Below are 22,809 nucleotides of genomic sequence, written 5' to 3'. Positions count from 1 at the left end.
TTTCTGTTTAAATAAAACCTTTCTTAATGGGTTGTAATACACGTACTCCAAGTAAAGCCAAGTATTTTCAACAACCTCCGTCACCTATAGAACTCTTCTAATTTTGAATAGAATTTAAACATACAGATTGTTGTTGTTGTTTGTTTTCCAAATACAATTGCAATTTCTGCTAGTTAAACATTACCATAGTGGAGAAAAACTTTGTGTGTCTGCATGTATGTGTCTTTTAGTAATAACACCTCAAGTTCACTATTGCAGGATGGTCATCATCTACTACAACTATTGATAACATCAGTGAAAGAAAAAAAGCGAGTCTCCCTCTTCATTACCTAGGTTTGGGTCAAGGACAGAAGAAACTTTGCAAGCAGGACTCATGTTTCCACTGTTGGGTTGCTCCAGAGATGAAGGACTTGCACTGTACGAAACAGATCTTGCAACAGGAGGAGGATTAATAACTGCAATGGTATAAAAGACACAAACATATGCACACACAAATAAAAAAATAAATCAGGACATCAGGACATAAATTCATTATGGTGCTGACCAAATGACTGTCATGATGCCAGACCCAGCTTCACAGTGACCTACCTGCAAAATAACACTAGCAACATGCAAAAGACCAATGACACTGGTGGGCAAGCAGAGGCGTTAGAACTTTACCTCAACATATTTTTCTAAACTTCTCCTTAATGAGGAACTGTATCAATGCTGGATGACAGCATTAGTTTTACTTCACTGCAAATATCAGGCTTTATTATTCCGCAGTGCTGAGCATGAGTTAAGAAAACAAGCTTCCTTCACATACCTGCCAAGGCTGCTGGCATTCAGCCTCATGAAAAGGCTTTTTGTAGGGGTCTATTGAAAAGTAAAAACTCATCATTCAACTTCAGCTGTCCACTCTAACAGCATTCAAAGGCTGGTTGGACAAATCAAACTCAGTGAAGGGAGAACTTGTTGCACCAGTTTAGAGAATGAAACCACTCTTTCAGAAAACCACAGACTAACCTCTCTCTAAATGAAATATAAAAATAAAAAATACCACAGCCAACAACAAAAAAAAAGCATCCGTGTCAAATCACTCAACGTTCATCTGTGTCAGGATTTTTGGCAGAAAAGCCAACAAGGGAGGGGGAAGGGGGAATGAGGTGCCAGCTCATAGTCTGGACACCTGCAGTCTCTCTCTCTGCATGCCTTTATCCTGGTGTCATCACCAGCAGCAGCTCTTTTGTGCCATATTCATGCCAAGAATCCAGTGCTTAAGAGGTGCAAATTAAAACGAAGCACTGCGGAAATGTACATGACAGAATGAACTCTGAGACCAAGACGATTTTAGGTTTGTAATGAACTTGTGCCTAAGGCATAATTCTCCAGTTCATGAAGCAAACTAGGAATTTCTGACCAGAAAAAAATAAAAATAAAAATCTGCCTCTGTCACAGTGGAATTTTCCCTATTACTCTCAGAAATTCATTATCAGATTCTGATAACACGATGGTCTCATCAACTGATAATCAGCAATGGTTACAAAATACTGAATTAAATAACTCCAGTCTTCACTTCCTAAAAAAACTGAAAATTCAAATCAACCCCTAAACTGCATAAACAGATTTTAAATAGTGTTGAGCAGAAAGGAGTGGGAGAAGGGGAAAGGGAAAGAAAACTGTCTATGTCTTCCTGTAATTTTAAGGGACCTCTGAGGCACCCTAACAGAAAATAAGTGCATAAAGCTGCAGAACAGCTGATTGGCCACATTAAAATGAAACAAAGCAAGGAAAAGCTATACAAAACCCTGAAAATCATGGGTATATGTGCAAAGGCAATGGGACATCTGATGCAGAAGGTAAGATATTGCTAAGGAGCCAGAGGACTGGTGCAGGGTCCTCATGCAAGCGGACAGCTGTCCTGCAGCCATTTACCCACAGACCATTCATACTCACTCATCATGAGAGCACTTCTGCCACTTGCATACCCAGGAGATAATGCCTCAGCAGCCAGCCTGCTCCACAGGCACCTTGGACTAGCCAGATTCCATCATCAGGATGGGATATTTATATGAAGAAGCACGAGAGAGTCAAACACCTGTGCTTACTCGAGGCAGACTGATTTTGGTATAGCCTGCTATTGATAAAACTGCATATCTGATTATGACTGTTTAGAATTCATCGCTTGCACGAGTATATTGTACTTTATACCAGGTGCTGCCTAATCCCATCACTAAATGCATCTTACCTGTCTGGATTCCCAGTTGGCCAGTTCTGGAAGTAGACACAATGAAATCCTGATCCCAAATAGGCGAATTTGGGCTATATACTTCTTCTTCCAGCATTGACAGAAACCTAGGCACAAAAACAGACAAAATATTAAGTTAATAGGAGCATTCAAAACACGTTACTTTTCAGAATAAGCATTTGCAACTTTTTAAAATTAAAAGCATTTAATGATTCTGTAAGAAAATACTGGCCAACTCCTTTAAACCACACACACAGTCACAAACCATAACAGACATTAAGTATCTTAATCCATTAGAGAGATTTTACCTATGAAAATTTATGTTTAATTATAAACAATATGCATATAATTTGAAAATGCAGAATGAAACAGGAGGAAAGTATTTTTCCAGAACAAAATTAAGCACTAATAAAAAAATAAGTAGATAGATTCTAAGATATTGATGTTATACAGTGATGACAAACTACGCCTAGCTTGATAAACTGGTGTTTCGCAGAAGCACTTACCTCCTGCCTCATACAGATTTATAAAAATCCCAGTGTTAATTACTAACAATGCTTTTAGGAAGACATTTCCATTTCTCTAAGTGTGTTACTGAAACATTTAATTGCACGTTTGTGCTTTCATAACAGTATTTTTGATCTTACTTCAGTATGCTTATAGAAATGATGCAACTTCAAACCTCTCTCAGTACTACTGCAAGAGATAAAATTCCACAGAGCATAGTACCCAGCAATCCTGCCTTCACGTAGCTGATACATCAATTCCCTTTCTGAAGCAAGATAGCCACTTATCCTATCTTGCACAAAATGGTTTTCAGACCAGAAGTTTACCTGACACTTTTTTACTCTGCATATAAAGAAACTGTCCAGCTGAAAGCAACAGGACTGCTGAGTAAGACTTTCTTGAACAGAGTGAGGATTTTCAGTTTCAAATCCTGCTGATGTGTCTTATATGTAGCACATTTATATCTAAGCACAGCAATATATGGTGCTAGCTGCTATCTATACAGCTGATAACGGCTAAAAAGCTACTTGACCATCCGTGACAGAGCAGAAGCACAAATTACACTTCAGCAAAGGTTGCATTTACAAGGAGCACAGCAACTCTGCACTCAGCCCCTGTGTTGACTGTTTCCTAGGCTCATACAGACACAGCCTGCGTGTGCTCACATCAGCATTGTGCCAAAGGGACTCAGAAAACTGCAGTCCTGGAAAGCCTCCTCAGTTAACATTTCTCATTCTTATTTATTGGCTGCTGGTCACCTGCACACTTACAGCTGTGTCATAACACAAGTTCCTAAAAATATTTATTTTGAACCCCAGCTGCTCAACTTTCCGGCAAGCAAGGAAGACACTTTGGAGGTGCTCCATGCTGCATAACATCAGCCATCGGAGAGACAAATGCTTGAGATAAGTACAGCCTGTAAAAAATTTAAAACACTATTTGTGTTTCACACAGGCCATCAGTAAACAGTGTTTTTCTTCCTTCTTTTTCAGAGCTGAATATTAAGAGGAAATAAAGTGAATAATAATGCTGTCCAAATTACTTTTCTAGGCTGCAGAAGGCAGTGGAAATGTAGGGCTGTAAGCACAGCATTCTTCTCCATATATCTTCTCCTTGTACCAATGTGGTGTTAAATCCTTTTTACACCTATTTCAGGGCCAGATCATGAGCTTATTCTCAAATGTACCCAAGCACTCCTGTAACAGTCTAACCCAGAGACAATTTACACTCTTCAGAGCAGTAAAAGGCACTACTAAAAATAGTAGGGGCCAAAAAAAAAAAATGGATCTACCCAGGTTTGGAAAGCTCATGTTGTTTTTCATTCCCCTGAGCACTAAACTTCTTAAGCCCCAGACAGTAGCCTGCACACCATCAGTGTCACCAGCCTGCTGGTATATTCAGCTTCTTTTTTGTAAAAGGAAGGACAGGATTTTCAAATATGGGATGCAGATCCAAGCCAACCTTGGTAGAATAAGGATGATTTTAAAGTGATACATTATTTTATCAGGAAGCATACAATGAATGATCCAGAAACCACCACCCTTAACCACCAGTAAAACTTCTCAAATGGACTAAAAAGCTCATTTGAAACGGACCAAAAAAGGACTAGCAAAGTTGAGCGTGCTTCAGGAAAACTCATTCTCCCACATACACCTAAATCCAATTGTTGTTTAATTATAAGAGATTATCATCAATACTCCAGTACAGGAACAAGTGATCAATATTAAATTTATGAGTTTAAGATTCACTGATGCAGCTTCACATTGACTACCATCTGCTTTTTTTTTTTTTTTAATATTTCATCATTTATCTTTTCATCTCTTCTGAAGGTGGGGTGACTACTTTCTTCCCTGCTACTATCTTGCATTAAACCGAAATGCTTAACTGTAAATAAACTCCAGTGCCACACCCCATTTTTTTTCTGCTCCATCACAAAAGCAGAGGCAAGCATGTGTTTTTGGAGAGCTTGACCTATGTTGTTTCCAAGGTCTACAGAAAATAAGGTAAGTGACCAATACTAAATTCTAATACATTTCAGTCCCCTGGCTAGATGAATAATCCTACTTAAAAAGAAAAGTCCTAGAACAAACTAAAGCAAATTGTTGTGTAAATAAAATACACTAGTTTGAGCTATGGCAGAAAAAAAGCTGCAGTATCTATTTGTTACTGAATAAAAGAATGAATGATTTTAAGCTACAGATAAGAAACCTATTCACACTTTTCCATTTCCATGTCAAAGTTGCATGATAGCAGTTAGCCTTGAACACAGTTAAATTATGACCCCTTACTTTGGGAAATGGGTGAGGATTAGTGTTCGTTTTTCTTGAGGAAGCTTGTCTTTTTCTTGCCTGGCCTGCTCCAGCAGCTGCCGTCTCATTACAGTAAAAACGGAGCGAAGCAACGTCCTACCGAAAACCTGTGTGGTTTCATACCGAGGTAGACTGTCACAGAACTGAGGGACATTGCAATAACAAAGCCACCTGTGAGGGGGAAAAAGACAGATAATTACCACCATCTAACATATGAATTAATAACTTAATGCAATAAAAGCACTACCTACATCATTTATAATGCATCTGAGAGCTATATGAAAGTATCAATCAGTTCCAAATCAAGTCTGGACAGAGTTAAGTGGCATTTGTATTGCCTTTTCTTTTTCTTTTTTCTTTTTTTCCTTTTTTATTTAAGAAAAATGGCAAGCAAGTCCTTTTAAGTCTCCATATATTCTTTTTGTCTGTGCCCCAGTTTCCACAAAGTGCTTGTGCCAGACAATACCCATATATCACATAAAATTTGTGTTGATGTCAGGGATTCTCTCCATGAGTCATTAATGAAACCTCTTGCATCTCTTGCCTGTGAGTCCAAAGATTTCACCGTTACCCTGTCCCATTTTCCCTTCTTTAAACTTCTACATTTCCCTACATATACACAAAAGAAGTGACATTTCTAACCAGTTCCACCCCAAACCAACTGCACTTGCATCCTGGTCTCCCACCAGCTGGCTTCTTTGCACTAGCCCTGACTCAATGCTCTCATTTACCAGTAACTCTCTCCATAAAGAGTTTTGTATTAAGAAGTACGTACTAAAATATAGCTTGTCATGTTACTGTTCTTGGAAAAAGGGATTATGGTACTGAAAAGGTAATTAAGGAGCACATCCACTATGTAGGTCATGATTTTATAATTTTAATTTTATGATTAAGGTTTCAGTATCCGCGTGTAAGTGAGCAGAGCCAGTTGTATCTGTACCTTTAAGAGAATCAGACCACAGCCATTATGAAAACTCCAACAACAAAAACAGAAAAGTCAAGAACTGGATATATGGACATAAATACATTGCGCTGGCTTCTACACTGCTTGTCTCATTCTCTAAAGTACAGCTTCTTGCAAAACCCTCTGCCAAGATCTCATATCTTAGTCAGACTGAGAATAAGTTTGCAAACATAAGAGATGCAAAAGCGTTGTTAGATAGAGTTGTCCACATGCCTCTGCTCTATGCCCATGGCTGATAAAGCACTCTTCTCAAAGCACAAGGACGTGTAAAACTTATAAAGGTACACTAAAATCATCCAGGTTTCAATTCAGTGCAGGAATTCACACTGTGTGCCTTTGGTGTACAGGTTCTGCTTGCTCAGCACCCATAGCACTGTCTCTAGTGACAGGGCAGGGAGTGAGCCGAGAGGAAGGAAGAAGCTTAATCTGAGAAGTTGGAACTAGATGGAAAGAGGCATCACTTTTGGTCTGAGAAAGCCTTAGGGACTGTGGACAGGAAGGGTTGAGAAACTGCAGTTAACAAAACGATTAACAACACAAGTCACCAACCAGAGCCAATGCTAGATATTGATTCCTGAAAATGTTGACTCCAGCCAACCATGGTTACTACATCTTTATCAGACACAAACTGAGGGTGAAGATGTGCCAAATGAAGAGCCCCATGGACCATCAGCTCCTCTGCTTTATGACTTTAGGTAGTCTTTCAAGGAGACAAGTCTGTAAATTGCCAAGTCTCCCAGTGGCACAGGTGCGATCTGGGCAAAATAATGTCTCAGTCAAACCAACCAGGATGCTGTGCTACTAAATGGAAGGCAACTTCATGTTGCAGTGCATGGACAAATCTTGATGAGACAACTCTTCATGGACAGGCTTTATGGCAGGTTAGGGTCTACCAGTTGTGACATAACACCTGCTAGTAAACAATTAAAACCCTTCCATTTTTGTGGAAGAGGTGTGAACTGGCAGAGGGACAGCATATGGATCAGTGCCCTGCCTCACACGATCTCAGGACTTGTCATGTGAAAGCATCACAGTAAGACACAAAGCAGCATCACCAGCCACAGTCTGAACTTACATGGGTTTTTACTCTTCTCTTTTATGGAGCTGAGGTTTTTCAGGGAAAAAAAAAAAAAAAAAAAAAATGAATAACAATTTGCCTGAATTTTTAGTACACAAAATAAGGAACTTATAGAAGGCTCTTATCTTAATCAGACTGAGAGCAACTTTGCAAATACAAGAGTTGTAAAAGGGTTGTTAGATATATCTGCTCAGAGGTCACTAATCCCTGTTCTTGGCTGATAAAGCACTCCTTTCTAAACACAATGATGTGTATGCAACTCTGATATGATTTCTCTAAAGTCATCATGTTTTCAATAAGCTTAGACTGCAGGAATGGTGCACCTACGATGTACATATGCTGTGTGTACATGATGTTTTTGTAAGCAAGTCATTAAACAAACAAAAGCACAATTACCTGGTGTAATTCACTTTATATCCTGCAATATCATCATTGGGTGATCGTAGTCTCCGCTGAGAAGGCGTCTCCAGGTGCCAGTAGTTAATGCGGTTCAGAAACATTTTAGCCAGTTCCACTATTGTCTGCCTTTCCTTTGAAGGTAAGTGGCTAAATTTGTACTGCACAAAATTATTCACACCCTTGAAACAGGAGAAGAATGTTTAATTATTTACCCTTTTTTGTTTGTTTTTTTTTTTTTTGTAGAATTGTCCTGGAACACTTATCACTTCAAGTTTGTTAACCATGGACAAGAGAAAAGATACAGGAAAGAAAACAAATACCAGAGACCATGAACTCCTTGCAAGTCACATGTCACAAACTGATTCTCCTGTGCAAAGAATCAGGTACATCCAAGTGTTTTTATTCTATTGCTCTACAGCAGCTGACTTGTTGACTTAGAAGGAGACGAGGAAATTTATTTTTTCCTTGTTTTTCAAAGTTAAAAAAAAAAAAAAAAAGTCAGGGAACAGAGAAAGATCAAGAGAGCTTTCTTCTATTTCTTAATACATGCACAATTTTGCTGATAACCATATTGCATGATTTATGTATTTCCTCTATAAAAAAGTATGTATTTCTTCATCACCTAAAATAGTAAAATTGGGCTTGAGGACTTCTATTCAAGTTTTGGTCTACATGGCATATTATTTCTTCAAGAAATGTCAGCATTTCACATGTATGTCACTTCAGTGCACTTCGTATACCTGTCTACTTTTTAAAAAATATATTGAGAATAGTCAAAATGTGTGACTATAACTGCTGCAATACATATATACTAAAAATCAATTATAATACTGTTGTTTAGCAAATAATTGTGTGATTGAGCTGAACTGCTAGGAACAAATCGTGTGATTGAGCTGCACTGCTAGGAACAAAAAGGTGAAATTATTGGTCTATTTTAAGGGAAAGTTCTTTCAAAATAAGCTGGAAAAAGAGTTACTGTGCTTTACCTTCTTAAGCAAATTGAATAGTACGAAGAATGCGAAAAAAATACATTGTACAAAACCTTTTTAGTAGCTTACTTAAAGGTCTAGTAGTGTATGTATCTTACATATGCTTATTCTTGTTTATATTCAAACTAAAGGAGAACCTAAGGTGAAGTCTTCCAAGAAATTCAACAATGAAGAACTCTGACTTTACTAAACTGTAAAAAGCAAGAGTTGTAAGGAAGTACTTACTTCAAATAATGCTCTTCACATTTAAAATGTCCTGTTTAACAATAGAGCAGCCATTCATCCACCAGTGGGAACACATTCAGCTCCTGATTGAGTGAGGTATGTAAGCTTCTGCATAGTCTCACTGGAGTTAATGGGCCCACTTTTGTGCCAAAAGTTCATTCTGAGGAGCTTGCTAAACCAAAATCTGAATTTGTCATATGTTCTTTATCCACTAAGAATTACAAAAGCCTCAGTTATTCTTTGTTTTGGGCTGTTTTTTGTTGTGTGCCCTTTGAAAGAGAAGACTATGATCTCACTGAATTGGATCGTAACATTTTCATTGATTTACTGAAGACAAAAGTCATTTTAATATTGGATTTCAAAACTTTGACAGTATTTTTCATCACTCAAGACAGAGAAAGATTAGAACTGCCACACATAAAAGTAGTATTTTAAGTTTCATTCTCTAAACCCACAAAAAAACCTGTCAGTTTCAGTAAAGCATAAGATGAATGATGAGAGAAGTTAAATAATGTAGCTATTATACCAATGCTAAAGGAGAAGAAGCTGCAGAAGTATCCTACAGATTCAGCCCTTCTCCTAAAGTAATACACAGAAGCATTTGTAAACTGCCTGAAATGCCAGAGTTTCAAAGAAGTCTCTGTGTTTACAAAAGAAATAAAATAAAAAGTTGATTGTTTACCTGTTCAATGCTAGGTTTCTCAAATGGGGGACTTTCCAAAGATCCTTCTACTACAGGTTTTCCCATCTGTAATATGCACTTCCTCAAAAGCTGTTAAAACATAAATTTAAGAAAATTAATAAATTTGCATATTTACATAGTGTCAATGGAACTCACTGGAACACAAAACGGCACAAGCAGTGTTGAAAATCCTCTGGCTGTGTATGTGCTTACTCAGTCATCTAAATTTATAGCTACTTAACTTCACTGTGAATTGCTTCGTATCTTCTTTGAAACACAAATAAAAAGCTTCTCTGACTATGTGTAGGCAGAGAACTATGTGTAGTTAGCATTTATGTCAGCTGCCTTTTCCCAATGTGTAAGTGAAGACTGTTAGAATTGCAGGTGGAAGCAGTTTATAGATGGGAGTTGGGGTCAGCTCCTGAATCATCTAGATGACTTTTGGAATAAGACATGATACACTGTAAGCACTGCAGATTCTAGCACAGTTGGCCTGTAATGCATCATGCCAAAAAAAAAAAACAGAAAACTTCTCACCAGGTAAAGTCAATACATGCGTGAGTAGCATTTTAAACAATGAAACTGGCTTGCGTGAGAGTGAAAAAAAAAAAAAAAAAGACAAAATCCTACATAAATTCAGCTTACTTTGAACAAGTAGAAATAAACTTGCTTGGTGTCTGCATCTTCTTCTTTGTGGACACAGGTGAACAGATACTCCACATCCAGTACAATCCCCAGTAGCCTATTCATTTCTTCTTCAGACACATTCTCCAGGTGAGAAACATGAGCAGCTAAATGAAATAAAAATCCAAACCTGTGAAAAGCCTATCGAGAGACAGCAAAAGTACTCCCCAAGATGTCTCAAACTACGCTTTGCTTGTGAAGGCAAAGATCCTGCAATAACCTTATTTAAACAGAACCTCTTATCAGAGCTTACTGAAATATAGGCCACATCGGAGCCCCCCACTGGCAATTCCCACAAGCAAAGGGAAGACAGCTGTGTGGAATCAGTCTGTGTTAGTACTTAAAACAGACCACACAAGTCCTGTCTGTCTGTATTAATATGTTGCAATATAGAAGTATTACATACATTTTTGTCCAAGAACTGTACTTTTGAGAAAGTTTCATGAGAAAATATCCTTAAATTAGCTAATCAGTGTTGATACAGATAGCACCTTATTTTGTGAAGATAAAAAGGTATCGGCTCCATAAATAGTTTTTTTTTGTTTGTTTGTTTTAAACTGCATATTACTGCTCAAGTCTCATAACTTTATATCAAGTAAATTCAAGCTGTTTTGTGTGCACTGTATTAACAAAGCTTTTGCAGATTGTACATGCTCATTTGTTCAGAAGTGTACAAAAAGACACCTTTCAACATCATAATCTTCAAGTGACAAAATTCCTTTATCAGCTCCAAAGGTAAATATAGTTCCACATTTGTAATTTTCAAAAGCTGGAGGTTTGTATGTGTAAAGTGAGACAATCATGTAAAGCAGGTTTAAACAACTGGCTCCAGGAAGAGAGAAGGCAATTTAAAACAAAAAGTCGATTCCCCAAAAAGAAGGTATTTGCATTACAAAAAGCAACAATCTTAGCTGACTCCAGGCCAATGTACCTGAAAGGTATGCATATCCTTTACTCTGAAAGGACAAGAAGATATCTTTCAAAAGAAAAAGAAAACCATTTGAAATGTTGAGCATATTTTTTAGCCTTTTAGTAACTTTTGTCAATATTTACTTATCGGACTGGTAGGAAATTCTGAACGTAAATCCAATACCTTAAGGAGAGAGGAAGTGGGCAGAAATAACACTTGACTCAAAACCGATCATATTTATTGGCCACCAAGCAAAGTTGTAGTTCAGTATGACAGCTGTCAAAACATTTAAATTCAACAAATTTGTGCAGCTTCAAGTAAAAAGGACACCTTGGCTCAGAACATTTAAAAGATGCCAGCATTCATTTCCACTTAAATGAACATTTATAATAGAGTGTCTTAAGTTCTGAGCAAAGTCTAACTAAAGGTGAGGTGGCCACCACAGGCTTTCTCCAAGGAACAACATTCAGCAACCTAGGTAGAATAAAGGGATTTCATTTCTGTCCTTGAGCCAGATGCAATAGTATGGTATTCGCAGATGTCTGTTCTGATCTTGTAAAAGAAACAAGTTCTCTCCTAGATGAGCACTGTATTAGAAATTGATAACTGAATAAAGAAATTTCAGGCTCAACTACTAAACAGAATAAAGAAAATCAGCATAAGAAGCCATTTCAGGGACAGTACCAAAAGTCTTATTGACTACTTAGGATTTGAAAATGTTATTATATTACAGAACTATTACCCATACATTGAACTTAAAAAGGAACTTCGGATTGTATTTACTGTAGTATATCATTTACTACAGAATCATCCAATGTTTGTACATCAATCCAGCCAACAGTCTGGATGTTCAACAGCCTGTTCACAAATTCTTGTGGCCAATAGTAAAAATAGTTTTAAAATAGTTTAAAAATCAAAGCTTTAGTACACTGACACCAAATTCTGTGTTTCTCCTGACTAGAGTTTTATAGTCCCATTCATTTGCATTACCCTACTGGTACCTCAGTTGCTATTATGCTTACAAAAAAAAAAGAAAAAACATCATGACTATATGATGCTACAGCACATGAGAAGAAAGCAAACAGAAAAAACAAGGCCAATGTAATGATTTCAATGATTTGAAGATGTGAAAAATAACAAGTTAATTAAATTAGTTGTGCAAATTCATTAAGAAAATACACAAGTGTATGAATTAGAAGCTGTCAGAAAACAGACTAAGGAGGAATATGTTTACAGTCTATCTCAAAATCAATGTTTATCTAAAAACACAAGTGATGTATATAAGACAGGCAAACCAAGAAATATCCAAATACATTACGGTAAATAGAAGGAACTAAAGACAAGACTGGGAAAAAAGGGTTCCTGATTGCGTATATAGTGTACTAACACATTATTTAATCAGTTTTAAAAGTGCATTACTCTCAAGACACAAAATGTTTACCAACAGGAAAATACACTGTTACATGGGAGAAACCAATTAAGTTTAAAAGAGAAGAGAGGATCTGACTACATAACACCTGCTCTTGAAGCTGGTGGACAGTGAAGTCTCCTGGCACACAATTCAGTCACGAGTTCACAGTTTTACATCAGTGACCCAACACATTGCCCAAACAAAAGAAATATTCATTAAAAATCCAGGCATGAGCCAAGCTGAGTGGCTGAGCCAGTTCCAACCCTGAATAAAGGGAAATGAGAAGCAGAGTGGCTGGTGGCAAACCATGGCACACCAAAGCAAAAAGTGTAGATGAGGGTCAGGGTGAGTCAGACAAGGTGAAGAACAACAGCACAATGGCAAATCAGCAGCCAAAATATTTTGATGCCATGACAAATTTGAAGCCCTAAGTCAGAAGTAGGACTGGTACTTGTGGACAATGCAACAGGAGATGTACATCTAAACCATTTTAGCTGCTTCGGTGAAAACAAAAAAAAATACATGCTGTAGGTAAATAGATAGAAATAACCATAAATTAAACCACTTACTGTCAAACAGATTGTGCACCAAAATCTGCACTGGTTTAAAGACTGAATACCCTCCCCCCCACACACACACTTCACCCCACCCCTCCAAAAAAAAAAAAAAAAAAGCCTGAAACATAGGAGATTATCCTAATGCCTAGGATAATCTTCTGAAAGAAAGAAAATGGAAAAAAAAAAAAAAAAAAACATAATAAATAAAAAATGCATCTTAGATCAGGTATGGCTTTAACCAACAGAGTAATTTATACATTGCTATTTCAACAGCTCCCTGAGGAAAAGAAAATGCAAGGCAGATGATAATCTGAAGCCTGCACATCTTGTGGTCAGTCTGGTTTTAAAGGCATTCAGCAAGAACACGCTAATTTAGAGGAGATGAATAGGAAAATTATCTTGGAAAACACCATTGAAAGACAGATTTTGACTAGTGGTCTGAGGAAGCAGACAGCAACTCATTTCAGTTATTTCAAATGAAACATTGTCCTCATTAGCTGCAGCTAGCAGAAAAAAAAAAAAAAAAAAGAAAAAGAAAAAAAAGAAAAAAAACTTTACCTTTTCTAAAAACAGTAATAAATAAAAATATACTTCATTTCATAAAGTACCTGTCACTGGTACTGGTTTTACAGTTTTCCCTGGCTCCCTAGTTAATGAGCAATTTAAGATTTTTAAAAGACCAAAATCAAGCTCAGCCTTTGGAAAGCTGAGTTTTTCTACAAAATACATAGCTTCCACAAATTCCAGTGAAGAATAGGGAACTGACAGGCACAACATCTCAAAAGATTCAAAAAAAATTAAAAAAAATGAAAAGCCTCTTTCTTCAGGTGGAATGAAAGGGATGGGTAACATAAGCTACCCTGGCTGCATAACCAAAGTTGGCACAAATAAGCAGGGTGATGAAAGGTTGAAACTAACTTGGCTAAGGAGACCAAAAGTTCTGTGATACCACGCTAAACTTCTCCTGCAAATAAAACCAGAGATTGGGGGTATCAGGAAAGGAATATGTTGGAAAGCCTAGAAATAGATCAGAGTAACGAAGACATAAAAAGGGAGCAGAAAAAAAAATATGCCACCGCTGCCCCCCCCAACAAAAAAAAAAGTGTTCCATACAAAGTACTATATTATTCCCCAAAATAAATAAATGATTAATTGTGAAGGTTTTAGATTTCCTTTTTCGTATTACAATTTTCTCTGTTATGCATCACACCAACCAAAATTTAAAAACAACTGCTTTTTTTTAGTTTGTTCTGAACTTTATTATAGCTCATTTTTTATTATCCGGCTTTCAGTTTAGATAAGCATAATTTTTAAAATAAAAATTAGTGCTTCATGCCTTTTTTCGGGAGGTGTGTGTAAAAAATAATTATCTATTTGCAGAAAAAAAATATTTAACACTGGATTTTATATATATATATATATATATATATATATATATACACACATGAGCTATATATCAGATGTACAGCTCCAGTATTATTTTGTGTGTCAGAAGGCAAGGTTATTTTTGTAGGAAAGATTTTCCACTTTAACAATGTTCAAGAATACTTTACAGCTTATTTAATTGTAAGAAAGTCTCATTCATGTTGTAGCTAAGGCTGCTGAAAGATAAAACAATGCGATATTAATTCATATGTTATATAAAGTATTAAAATTATTATGAGTAGTTTAAAAATGCTTTTGTATTTTAACAAAATAAAATGTCTAGATTATTAGAAGTCGTGCCTCATTCAATTCCTTTGAAATTCATTTTGGGGAACTTCTAACATATTTTCATCTAAGTTAACTGACATTTACGTCCGACTGTAACGCCATTCCTAGCATAGCATCTTGAATTTCATCTTGCAAGAGTGCAGACTTCTGGGTATAAGCACGTGGATTCTAGGAGAAAGCTAAAATCTTACCTAGTGTATGGCTGCAGCTGCGGCATGGTTCAGTAAGGCTGACAACTGTCTGCTGCAGATCTGCCCGGGGGGGAGTGGGAGGTGGGTTGGGGTTCTTCCAGCCATTGCATTTACAAGATTCCTCAGCCTGAAACCAAAGTAAAGGAATATCAATCAGTAGCGTGAACAACAACCAACAAAACCACAGCAATTTACTGAATCTGCCATATTTCAAAGGCAATAAGAAGTAGTCTTATTAACAAGCGGTTGATTTTTATTTGTTTATTTTTAAATCTACCACACTGCTAGAGCTTATTTTCTAGATATGATCAGAAATAGAATAATACTGCAAATAGAAAGATTATCCTGGTTCTGGTATGCAAGCTGTGCTCAGAAAAAAATAAATACACAAAGTCTGGCTAATTCTTTTACAGAAAGCTGTAGGTCCTGTATGAAAGAAGCATTCAGACATTTATATCAAGACATACAGGTCCTATCAACACGTACAGATCCACCAAGACAGTTTTAATGATTTAAACACAAACAGGCCATCTAATGGGCAATGTGTTTATCACTACCTTATCAGCTACACTTGCAACAAGAAATCACGCAACTAAAAATAAGCACACGTCCAGCCAAGCGGGGTTAACCAAACACTGAAATAAGCAAACAGTAACTGCATTGCTCAAGAAAGTTGTCCAAAGCAAGGCTTGGCCACATCACCAACAGCAGTGAATGCCAAAGACAGCGACCCTGCCAACAGAAACCTGTCACATAGCATGGAAAATGTAGTTATAGTCACTGACAGAGAAACAAACCAATGGTTTACAGCTAACAGGGATGACCATGAAGGGGGAGGTGGTGACCCAGGTAATCCAATTTCAAATCATTTAGAAGTTCAAAGTACCAGTTCCAGTTATCCAAAGAACAGCTTTATAGGAGGGAGATTTTTTTCTGCACATCCATAAGTTCTGTTATTTTGATGGCAAATTTCTGATTAGATCTTCAAATGAGAATATGAATGCTGTTAGAAGAAAAGCGTACTTTTCTGCTATTCAGAGATATCTGTGCACTGGGCGGTAATGAGATACTCATGAATTTGCAGTGCCAAGACCTCTGTGAGGAAAGTATGCCAACTGCTGCATAATATTTACAACAGAAACAACCTTAGTAGGAAAAATGTGGTGTTAATATATCCAGCACTAATGTGTCATTTTTTCAAACTGATTCTGAATATATTTAATGCAATCTATTTCAGGAACCTATTTCATTTTCCTTTTATGTTTCCAAATCTCATCTCACCTACGGAAGAAGCACCCAAGAGAGGCTGAAAAGATCACAGCTTGACAGTGCCTATGATTGACAGCTTCGTAGATTGATGGTAAATTGTTCTTCCACTCTAATTTCAATATTCAGCAACCTGAGCACTGCGACAACTGCTGCCTGCATTTTGCTGAGTGCCACATGATGCTTTTACCATCTCTTCTGCTGAAGTGTTTATCCAGCTGGACTCCCGGCCATGGGGTCAGGCGGCATTCGGGGCAGTCTGGCATGCTGGAAGGGGCAAGTGGTGTTTTCAGCAGCCAAAACCACCAGGATGACTCAGAAACCCACCTGCAAGCTCCCAGCAAAACCACTTCCATGTGCACTTCCCTTGGGAAGGGGGCCAGCTGCATCCCCTGGGCCCACCGGGTCTCCACGCACCGTGTGGGTGTAGGCCGCTATGCTGGGGGTGTCTACCACAACATGTGTCTGTAGGGTAGCACCAGGTAGATTTCTATATGAAACATGGGAAATCTGGGGAAGATTTATATATATACAGTCTCAGAAAATGCAACCTGGAGGGACTTACAGTGAATTTCATCTTTCTATCTACATTTTTCTATCATGTTTTCTATGAGTAATATGACTGGCAGAGAAGTCAAGCAGGCCCGATGTTATTTTGCAGTAGAAACTGTCTCTTACAATTTCACAGGCATTGAGCCAGTTTTATTTTTGTTTGTTATCCAAACCTACAGGACCTACTAAGGTTTGTTGACTAGAAAGAGAAGCCAGTGATTAGTGGCACCTACGAACCAAGGACTGCCCTGTTGTGAAGACTGCGGACATCTGCAAGACAATTTGACCTCAAGCTAGACAAAAACAACGCCAAATAAGCTATTCACAATTGCTTCATAGAAGAGAGAATGTTGCCATGAGAGCTTTTGCAGTTAAAACAAGAAGAGACTGTCAGAAAGTGAGATTATTGCCAAAGAAAATTCAAGACAGAATCGTAAAGAAGTTCTTGAACAGCAACAGCAAGAAAATAACTGACTATAAGGTTAGGGAATCAGGGTCTGATTCTTCCCACTCAGTCGTCTGGACAAATGTTCAACTTTGTAAATTACTGACATAACATAATGCTTCTTATTAATTGCCTTAAATCATACCACAGTGGAAAATGACAAAAAAAAAATAAAATAAAATAAACTAGGCCAAAAGCATTTAGAGAATATTTTTCTCTGAGTGGAACCAGCATTTCACAGAAGCTCACCACACAATGTTTACGATCAAGCCTAAAAAGCTATAAACAGTGAGTAACTACACAAACTTTCGTGTCACACAATAATTAACAGCAAAGATGCAAACAAACAGATGTATGAATTGTGATAACAGCTCGATTCAACTGCCAAAAATAAATATCAACCCACCCACAGCAGAATAAAAACAGTGTGTTCAGTGGCAGATTTTTGTCAGCCCTCGGTAGTACTTGCTTGCCAGATCTTTTTGAAGCAGATGTTAATTTGTATTGTTCGTAATATTCTAGAGACCTTTCTCAAGCAACTATCAAGGGTGGGCCTTTTTTTTTTTTTTTTTAATTCTTTCTATAAAACACCAGAATCAGCACAAAAGTTCTGTTAACCAAGGGGAAACACAGCCCGAAAAGGTCCTCTTCAAAACTGAGCTTTCATTGTCGATGTTGATAGTGCAATTATTTTGTGCTGAATGTGCAATGTGCATTACTCAGTGCCTTAAATTGCTTACTTGTTACAAGTCTTCCACTGTCTTTGTTTTGTTCAGTCAGTCCTTTCCTTGGCCATCTTCAGCTTTTTCCTTTCTTTCTTTCTTTCTTTCTTTCTTTCTTTCTTTCTTTCTTTCCTTTTCTTTTTTTTTTTTTTTTTTAAAAATGTCAGTCATCTGCTTTTCATTAGAAAATAAAATATGACTTCACCTCCACAAAAACGTAGTTTAAGTTCAAAACAGTTTGGAGGGGAGGAAGGAAAAGAAGCATTTAAACTAGCACATCCAGTCCTTGGGGTCTTGTTTTCTGGGACATCTGCGGAGGTTTGATAAAGCCACTGCAGAAAGCTGGGGACTTCTGCTTTATTGAACCCTGCAAAGCCACAAATGCCATCTTTCCAGGCCCAAAGATCACAGACATTGTATCTTAAAGGATGTTTTTTTTTAATAAAACTGATGAGTGTAATGTAATCAAACAACAATTACACACCAATGCCTAGTCTCCCCTCAAAAACAATGCAAAAATTACATACAATCTGCACCGCATGATATATTTTTGATCAAATTTTTGGCACCTTCCATGTATTACATGTAGGGTACTACCGTGTAATAACAGCACATTTTAACATACATTTTTATTTATATTTATGCCACTTAAGTGGGTTTCAGGTCTAAATTATAATGGCTAAGTAAATATTGTTAAAATGTTATACTGCCTAAACCATTCCTTCCCCTTTCTGGTGGTGAAATAGGCATAGGAACAGGTAAGTTTCAACCCAACTTGATTACAAAGCAAAAGACCAAAACAAACTTAAAGCTGAGTTTCAGAACAGCTGCTGTACTGGGCTCTTTTCAACTCAAAGCCATACAGTCTGCCCTGTCTCATAACTGCAATGCCAAGCAGACTCAACAGATTATAGACACACAACACCACTTGTTTCCAACAAGTGTAATTACTCCAGAAAAATTACTTTCCCTCCCAACAGAAAAGCCAAGTAAAATACCCTACTGTAAAGCTTTCTCCTGCAAGCAATAATCTCAAAATGATGCTTTTAACAAAGAACATCAAACAAAGCATAACAAAAACATTGATGAATTTAAAATGTGTGTTTTTCCTACTCAAACACCCAGTACCCAGCAACCAGGCAGTCAGATGCTGCTTGGAGATCTACTCGTATGTACCAGGAAGGGATCATTTGTCTTTAACAATATGAAATCAATTTAATGTTCAGCTCAAGGGACATGTTCTTCCTTTGTTAGTCAATCCAAGTATTGTATTTCCCCTACCCCACCCCACCCCCAGGTTTCTCTCAACTACAGAATAGATGTAGGCTACAGTATAATATTTGTTATTAAAAGCAGGGATCGCATTCCCACCTTGTGAGGTTAATGGTAGATTTCTTATTAAATTTAAAGAAAGATGTCTTAATTAGACCTGCAATACATAGCATAACAGATTCACCCCACTATGAAAATGATCATAAGAAAGGTTTAATGTCCTGTATGACTCCTATATACCTCCTCAATTTCTCCAGAAAACATTCATACATTTTCAGTGGAGCTTCAAGGAGCTGTAATCCTACAATACAGAATTTAGACAAGTAATGCAGTCAAGTCTGCCTCATCTTAATCTGCCTTATAAAAGTCAGGGGGGAAAAAAAAAGTAATTATGAAAACCACAGTACATAATCTTACCACAAACTATTTTTAATGTGTGGGAGCAGGAAAACACTACAGGGTTCACTGCTGGATCAGATGTGGGGGAAAATGCCTGTAGCAAGGGTCAGCAGCTGCTCTGCAGCCTGGGAGACCCAGATTTTACTTCAGACTCTGCCACTCACCTGCCGTGGGGTCTCAGCCAAACCTTCTCATCTAGCCCTGCTCATGATGTTTGTTTTGGTTATTTAAAGCATGGGGTCTTCAAGGAGGTGTTATTCTCCACTACTTGTACAAATGCCTTAAGCTACAGGGCTCAAATTACATTTACAGGCATCCAGGAATTACTGTAACACATACAGTTAGAAACAAGCAATTTTATGGAAAAATTTGTGTACTAAAATAGTACATATTTCAACATAATTTTTAAGAAGAACTCCCAATGAGCTGGAGAGAGAGTTGTATTTTCACATACTGTAAATCAGTAGGGAGAAAAAAAAAGCCTAGAAGACTTACACACATAAATGTATTTAATGAAGATGGAGGATGAAGTCACACAGTGCTGCTTTTATATTGAAGTGCGGCACGCTCATATGCCTAATGCTCAATTTCACACTGGACAAAACCAAAACGATGTATGCAGCCATTCATACACACACAACTGTAAGTGCCAAAAACAAAACACTACACAAATACAGCATTACTGTGTACTTCTGAAAATCGTGAAAACTGCGCCAGCTCCTAATATATATCTTATTGTTCAGAACGTGCATTCCCCACACACAAACCCAGGAGTTTAAAAGGCTGTTTTAAGCAGAAGAGCCTGCTCTTGCCCTTCCACCCCTTTTTTATTTAATAGGAGAAATAGCCAAGTGTTGTAGGTCCAGAGTGACAAGTCTTCTGCCTCAATTCTCTACCAGAAAAACAAAACCAAACCATTAAAAAACACAAGTACATGTATTTCTTTAGTCCCAGGCCAGGGCAAGAGCTCCTTAAACTCAGCTCTCATCCTGCTTACAATATGTGCACACTGAAGACGTCTTTGCCCATATTTCCCAAGGGGTGAAGCAGAGGGAGGGCTGAAAAAGGACCAGAGTGTTCCCTCTTGGGGACTGGGTGTCCTACCGCAGAGCAGTGCCTCACACCCCTTTCTGCTCAGCAGTGTCCTCTCCAGCACAGCATATTTTTGCTGTCACCAGATGGACCTGCAGTCTACACAGCCTCTGACTTCTGCTCTTCAGCCCTAGCAAACCCCTGCTCTCTGCCTCTACTACTCCCAGCATCTCTGAGGTTAAGTTTCCAATAAGGTCTGTGTGCTGAAGCAGTAGGATTTTGCGGTGAATTTTATATGGGAAAAAGTTATCAGCACTGCAGGATATCATCACGTATTTTCTGCACTCCAACTTGTACAGCTCTACGTGGATCTACACAAGATTAACATATGGCTGCCACTTGAATGAAAACAGAAGCCCCCTTTGGAGACGGTGCAAGCGTTTGAGCTCTCACACTCACATACACAAAACAAATGGCACAGAAGTTGCAACCCAGAGTAAGAAAAAGTTCAAAGTTCTCTGCACTGCTACAGCTCCTTGCACACTGCTAATGTTCCGACCCAAGCAGAGTAGTTTTGGAGCTCCTGCCAGGTGCTCAGGAAGAAGTATAGCACATCCTTCCACCCAGCTGCATCCTTCCGCCATACCCCACAGGAGACAGCACTTGATTAGCTTACAAGGATGTCCACTTGGTGATGTTTTGAGACCTGAAAGAATGCTGCCTGCCACTGAATTACTTAAGAAAAATCAGGTAGAAAAGGTTGGTTTTGCATTTTAATCTGCACATGGAGCAGCACTGAGTGCGGTGGCTGCGTCTTGCTCCTGGCGGGGAAGGAGGATGAAGCCCCGCGGTGCCCCCAGCCATATGTCTGAGTCCATCCATCACTGGAGTGCCAAAAGGGACACAGCCAGCTGGGACTCCCTGCAGAAGAGCAGGACCTCGAGGGCCGACAAGGACACCCCAGCAGGGCACAGGCAGCACGAGCTGTCACCACGCTGCGCCCCACCACCGGAGTCCTGCGGGAGGGACAGAAGGGCTAGCGGCAGGCTGCCTCCCCTCCCTCACGGCTCTCACCTCCCTGCCACCAAGCACCCATGCCAGTGCATGTCTGGGACTGCCAAGTCCCCAAAAAAGCAGAGTGGTTCTGTAGAGACAAGGCTGCCTGTGCTCCTTCGTGGTGCGGCCACCTCTGCGGGGCAAAGCACCTGAAGAAAAGGCTTCAACCCTCGTGAAGATCAGCTGGAGGTACGTCAAGGGAAGGAAAAAGAACTAAACAGGGAAGAAAAAAGTGATTCATACACAGAGGCACATCTGTGAAGACTTCACACGCCCCACATCCAGCATCATTTAACAGCATGTCTTAGTAGCAATAAAATATTGGGGATGCAAAGTGGAATCAGCACTAGGAAAGCTTAAAACCTCATCACGCAGCCTTCAACAAGAGCCATCAGCTTCATGTGCACTAGCTGCTCTTTTATCTTCCTGACACTTGTGTAATCTTGCACATCCCACAAGTGCAACAAAGCTGAAACAGAGATGCCTGCACATTTGTAAACAGCAAGGAAACCGAAGCGTGCAGCTTCCTTAACTTGCCCTCACATGACGGCATTGCGACATGCCTTCAGCAGACGGTTCAAGCTCCTCACATCACCAGAAAGGGCTACGGACCCAAACTAGGATGCCGCCTCATGTGTGCGAGCTTTTAGCTCCAACTTGGACCCAACGTGTGCCTTTTTGGGGGTTCCAAAGCAAGGGAACAGAGGGAATAAAAACCACTTTTCTCACAAACAGCCCAGTTACTTCCAATGCCGAGAGCATTGCTAGAGGGTTTTACTCAGCGCTGCCAGCCTGAACCTGTCGGCCTCCCCGTGCATCCAGGAGTCACCCAGGCAGCTGCAGGAGCGCGTCCCAAGCTCTGACCACACGCACCCTGCCCCGCACGTGGACACGCACGGACGACACCAGCGCCTGTCACCAGCCCCCGAGGGCAGGAGCAGCCGCCCTGACCGCGCTCCCTCCACCTCCAAATCCACCGGGGGCGAGCCCTGAGCATCCCACCCGGCGGCGAGCTGCAGGTGGAGGGCAGGAGCGTGGAAAAGGAGGGATGGCCGGGGCAGGAGCGTGCAGAGGGAGGGATGCCCGGGGCAGGGCGAGGCAGGCAGTCACAGCTACGTGACCGGCGAGGCCGGGGCTTGCCGGAGCCCGGAGGCCGCGCCCCGCCGGGGCGGCTGCTGCCAGCCGGGGCTGCCGCTGTGCCGCGGGCACCGCAGGGGGC

General features: G+C 39.3%; 1 protein-coding gene across 1 annotated transcript in view; it reads right to left on the bottom strand.

The window, feature by feature from the left end:
- KAT2B (lysine acetyltransferase 2B) overlaps window positions 1-22,809 on the bottom strand; it is a gene marked incomplete at its 5' end in the record, with an annotated part of 49,045 nt that overhangs the window by 21,196 nt on the left and 5,040 nt on the right. The window contains 7 exons of the mRNA XM_084281605.1: window positions 330-455; window positions 2,228-2,334; window positions 5,023-5,214; window positions 7,482-7,663; window positions 9,381-9,470; window positions 10,026-10,171; window positions 14,847-14,973. Of these exons, the coding sequence (XP_084137731.1) occupies window positions 330-455; window positions 2,228-2,334; window positions 5,023-5,214; window positions 7,482-7,663; window positions 9,381-9,470; window positions 10,026-10,171; window positions 14,847-14,973 (970 nt within the window). The remainder of the gene's footprint in view (window positions 1-329; window positions 456-2,227; window positions 2,335-5,022; window positions 5,215-7,481; window positions 7,664-9,380; window positions 9,471-10,025; window positions 10,172-14,846; window positions 14,974-22,809) is intronic.

The sequence above is a fragment of the Netta rufina genome, assembly GCF_964035555.1.
Source record: "Netta rufina genome assembly, chromosome: 2".
In the NCBI taxonomy this organism is placed as follows: domain Eukaryota; kingdom Metazoa; phylum Chordata; class Aves; order Anseriformes; family Anatidae; genus Netta; species Netta rufina.
This window is presented reverse-complemented; position numbering and strand designations above follow the sequence as displayed.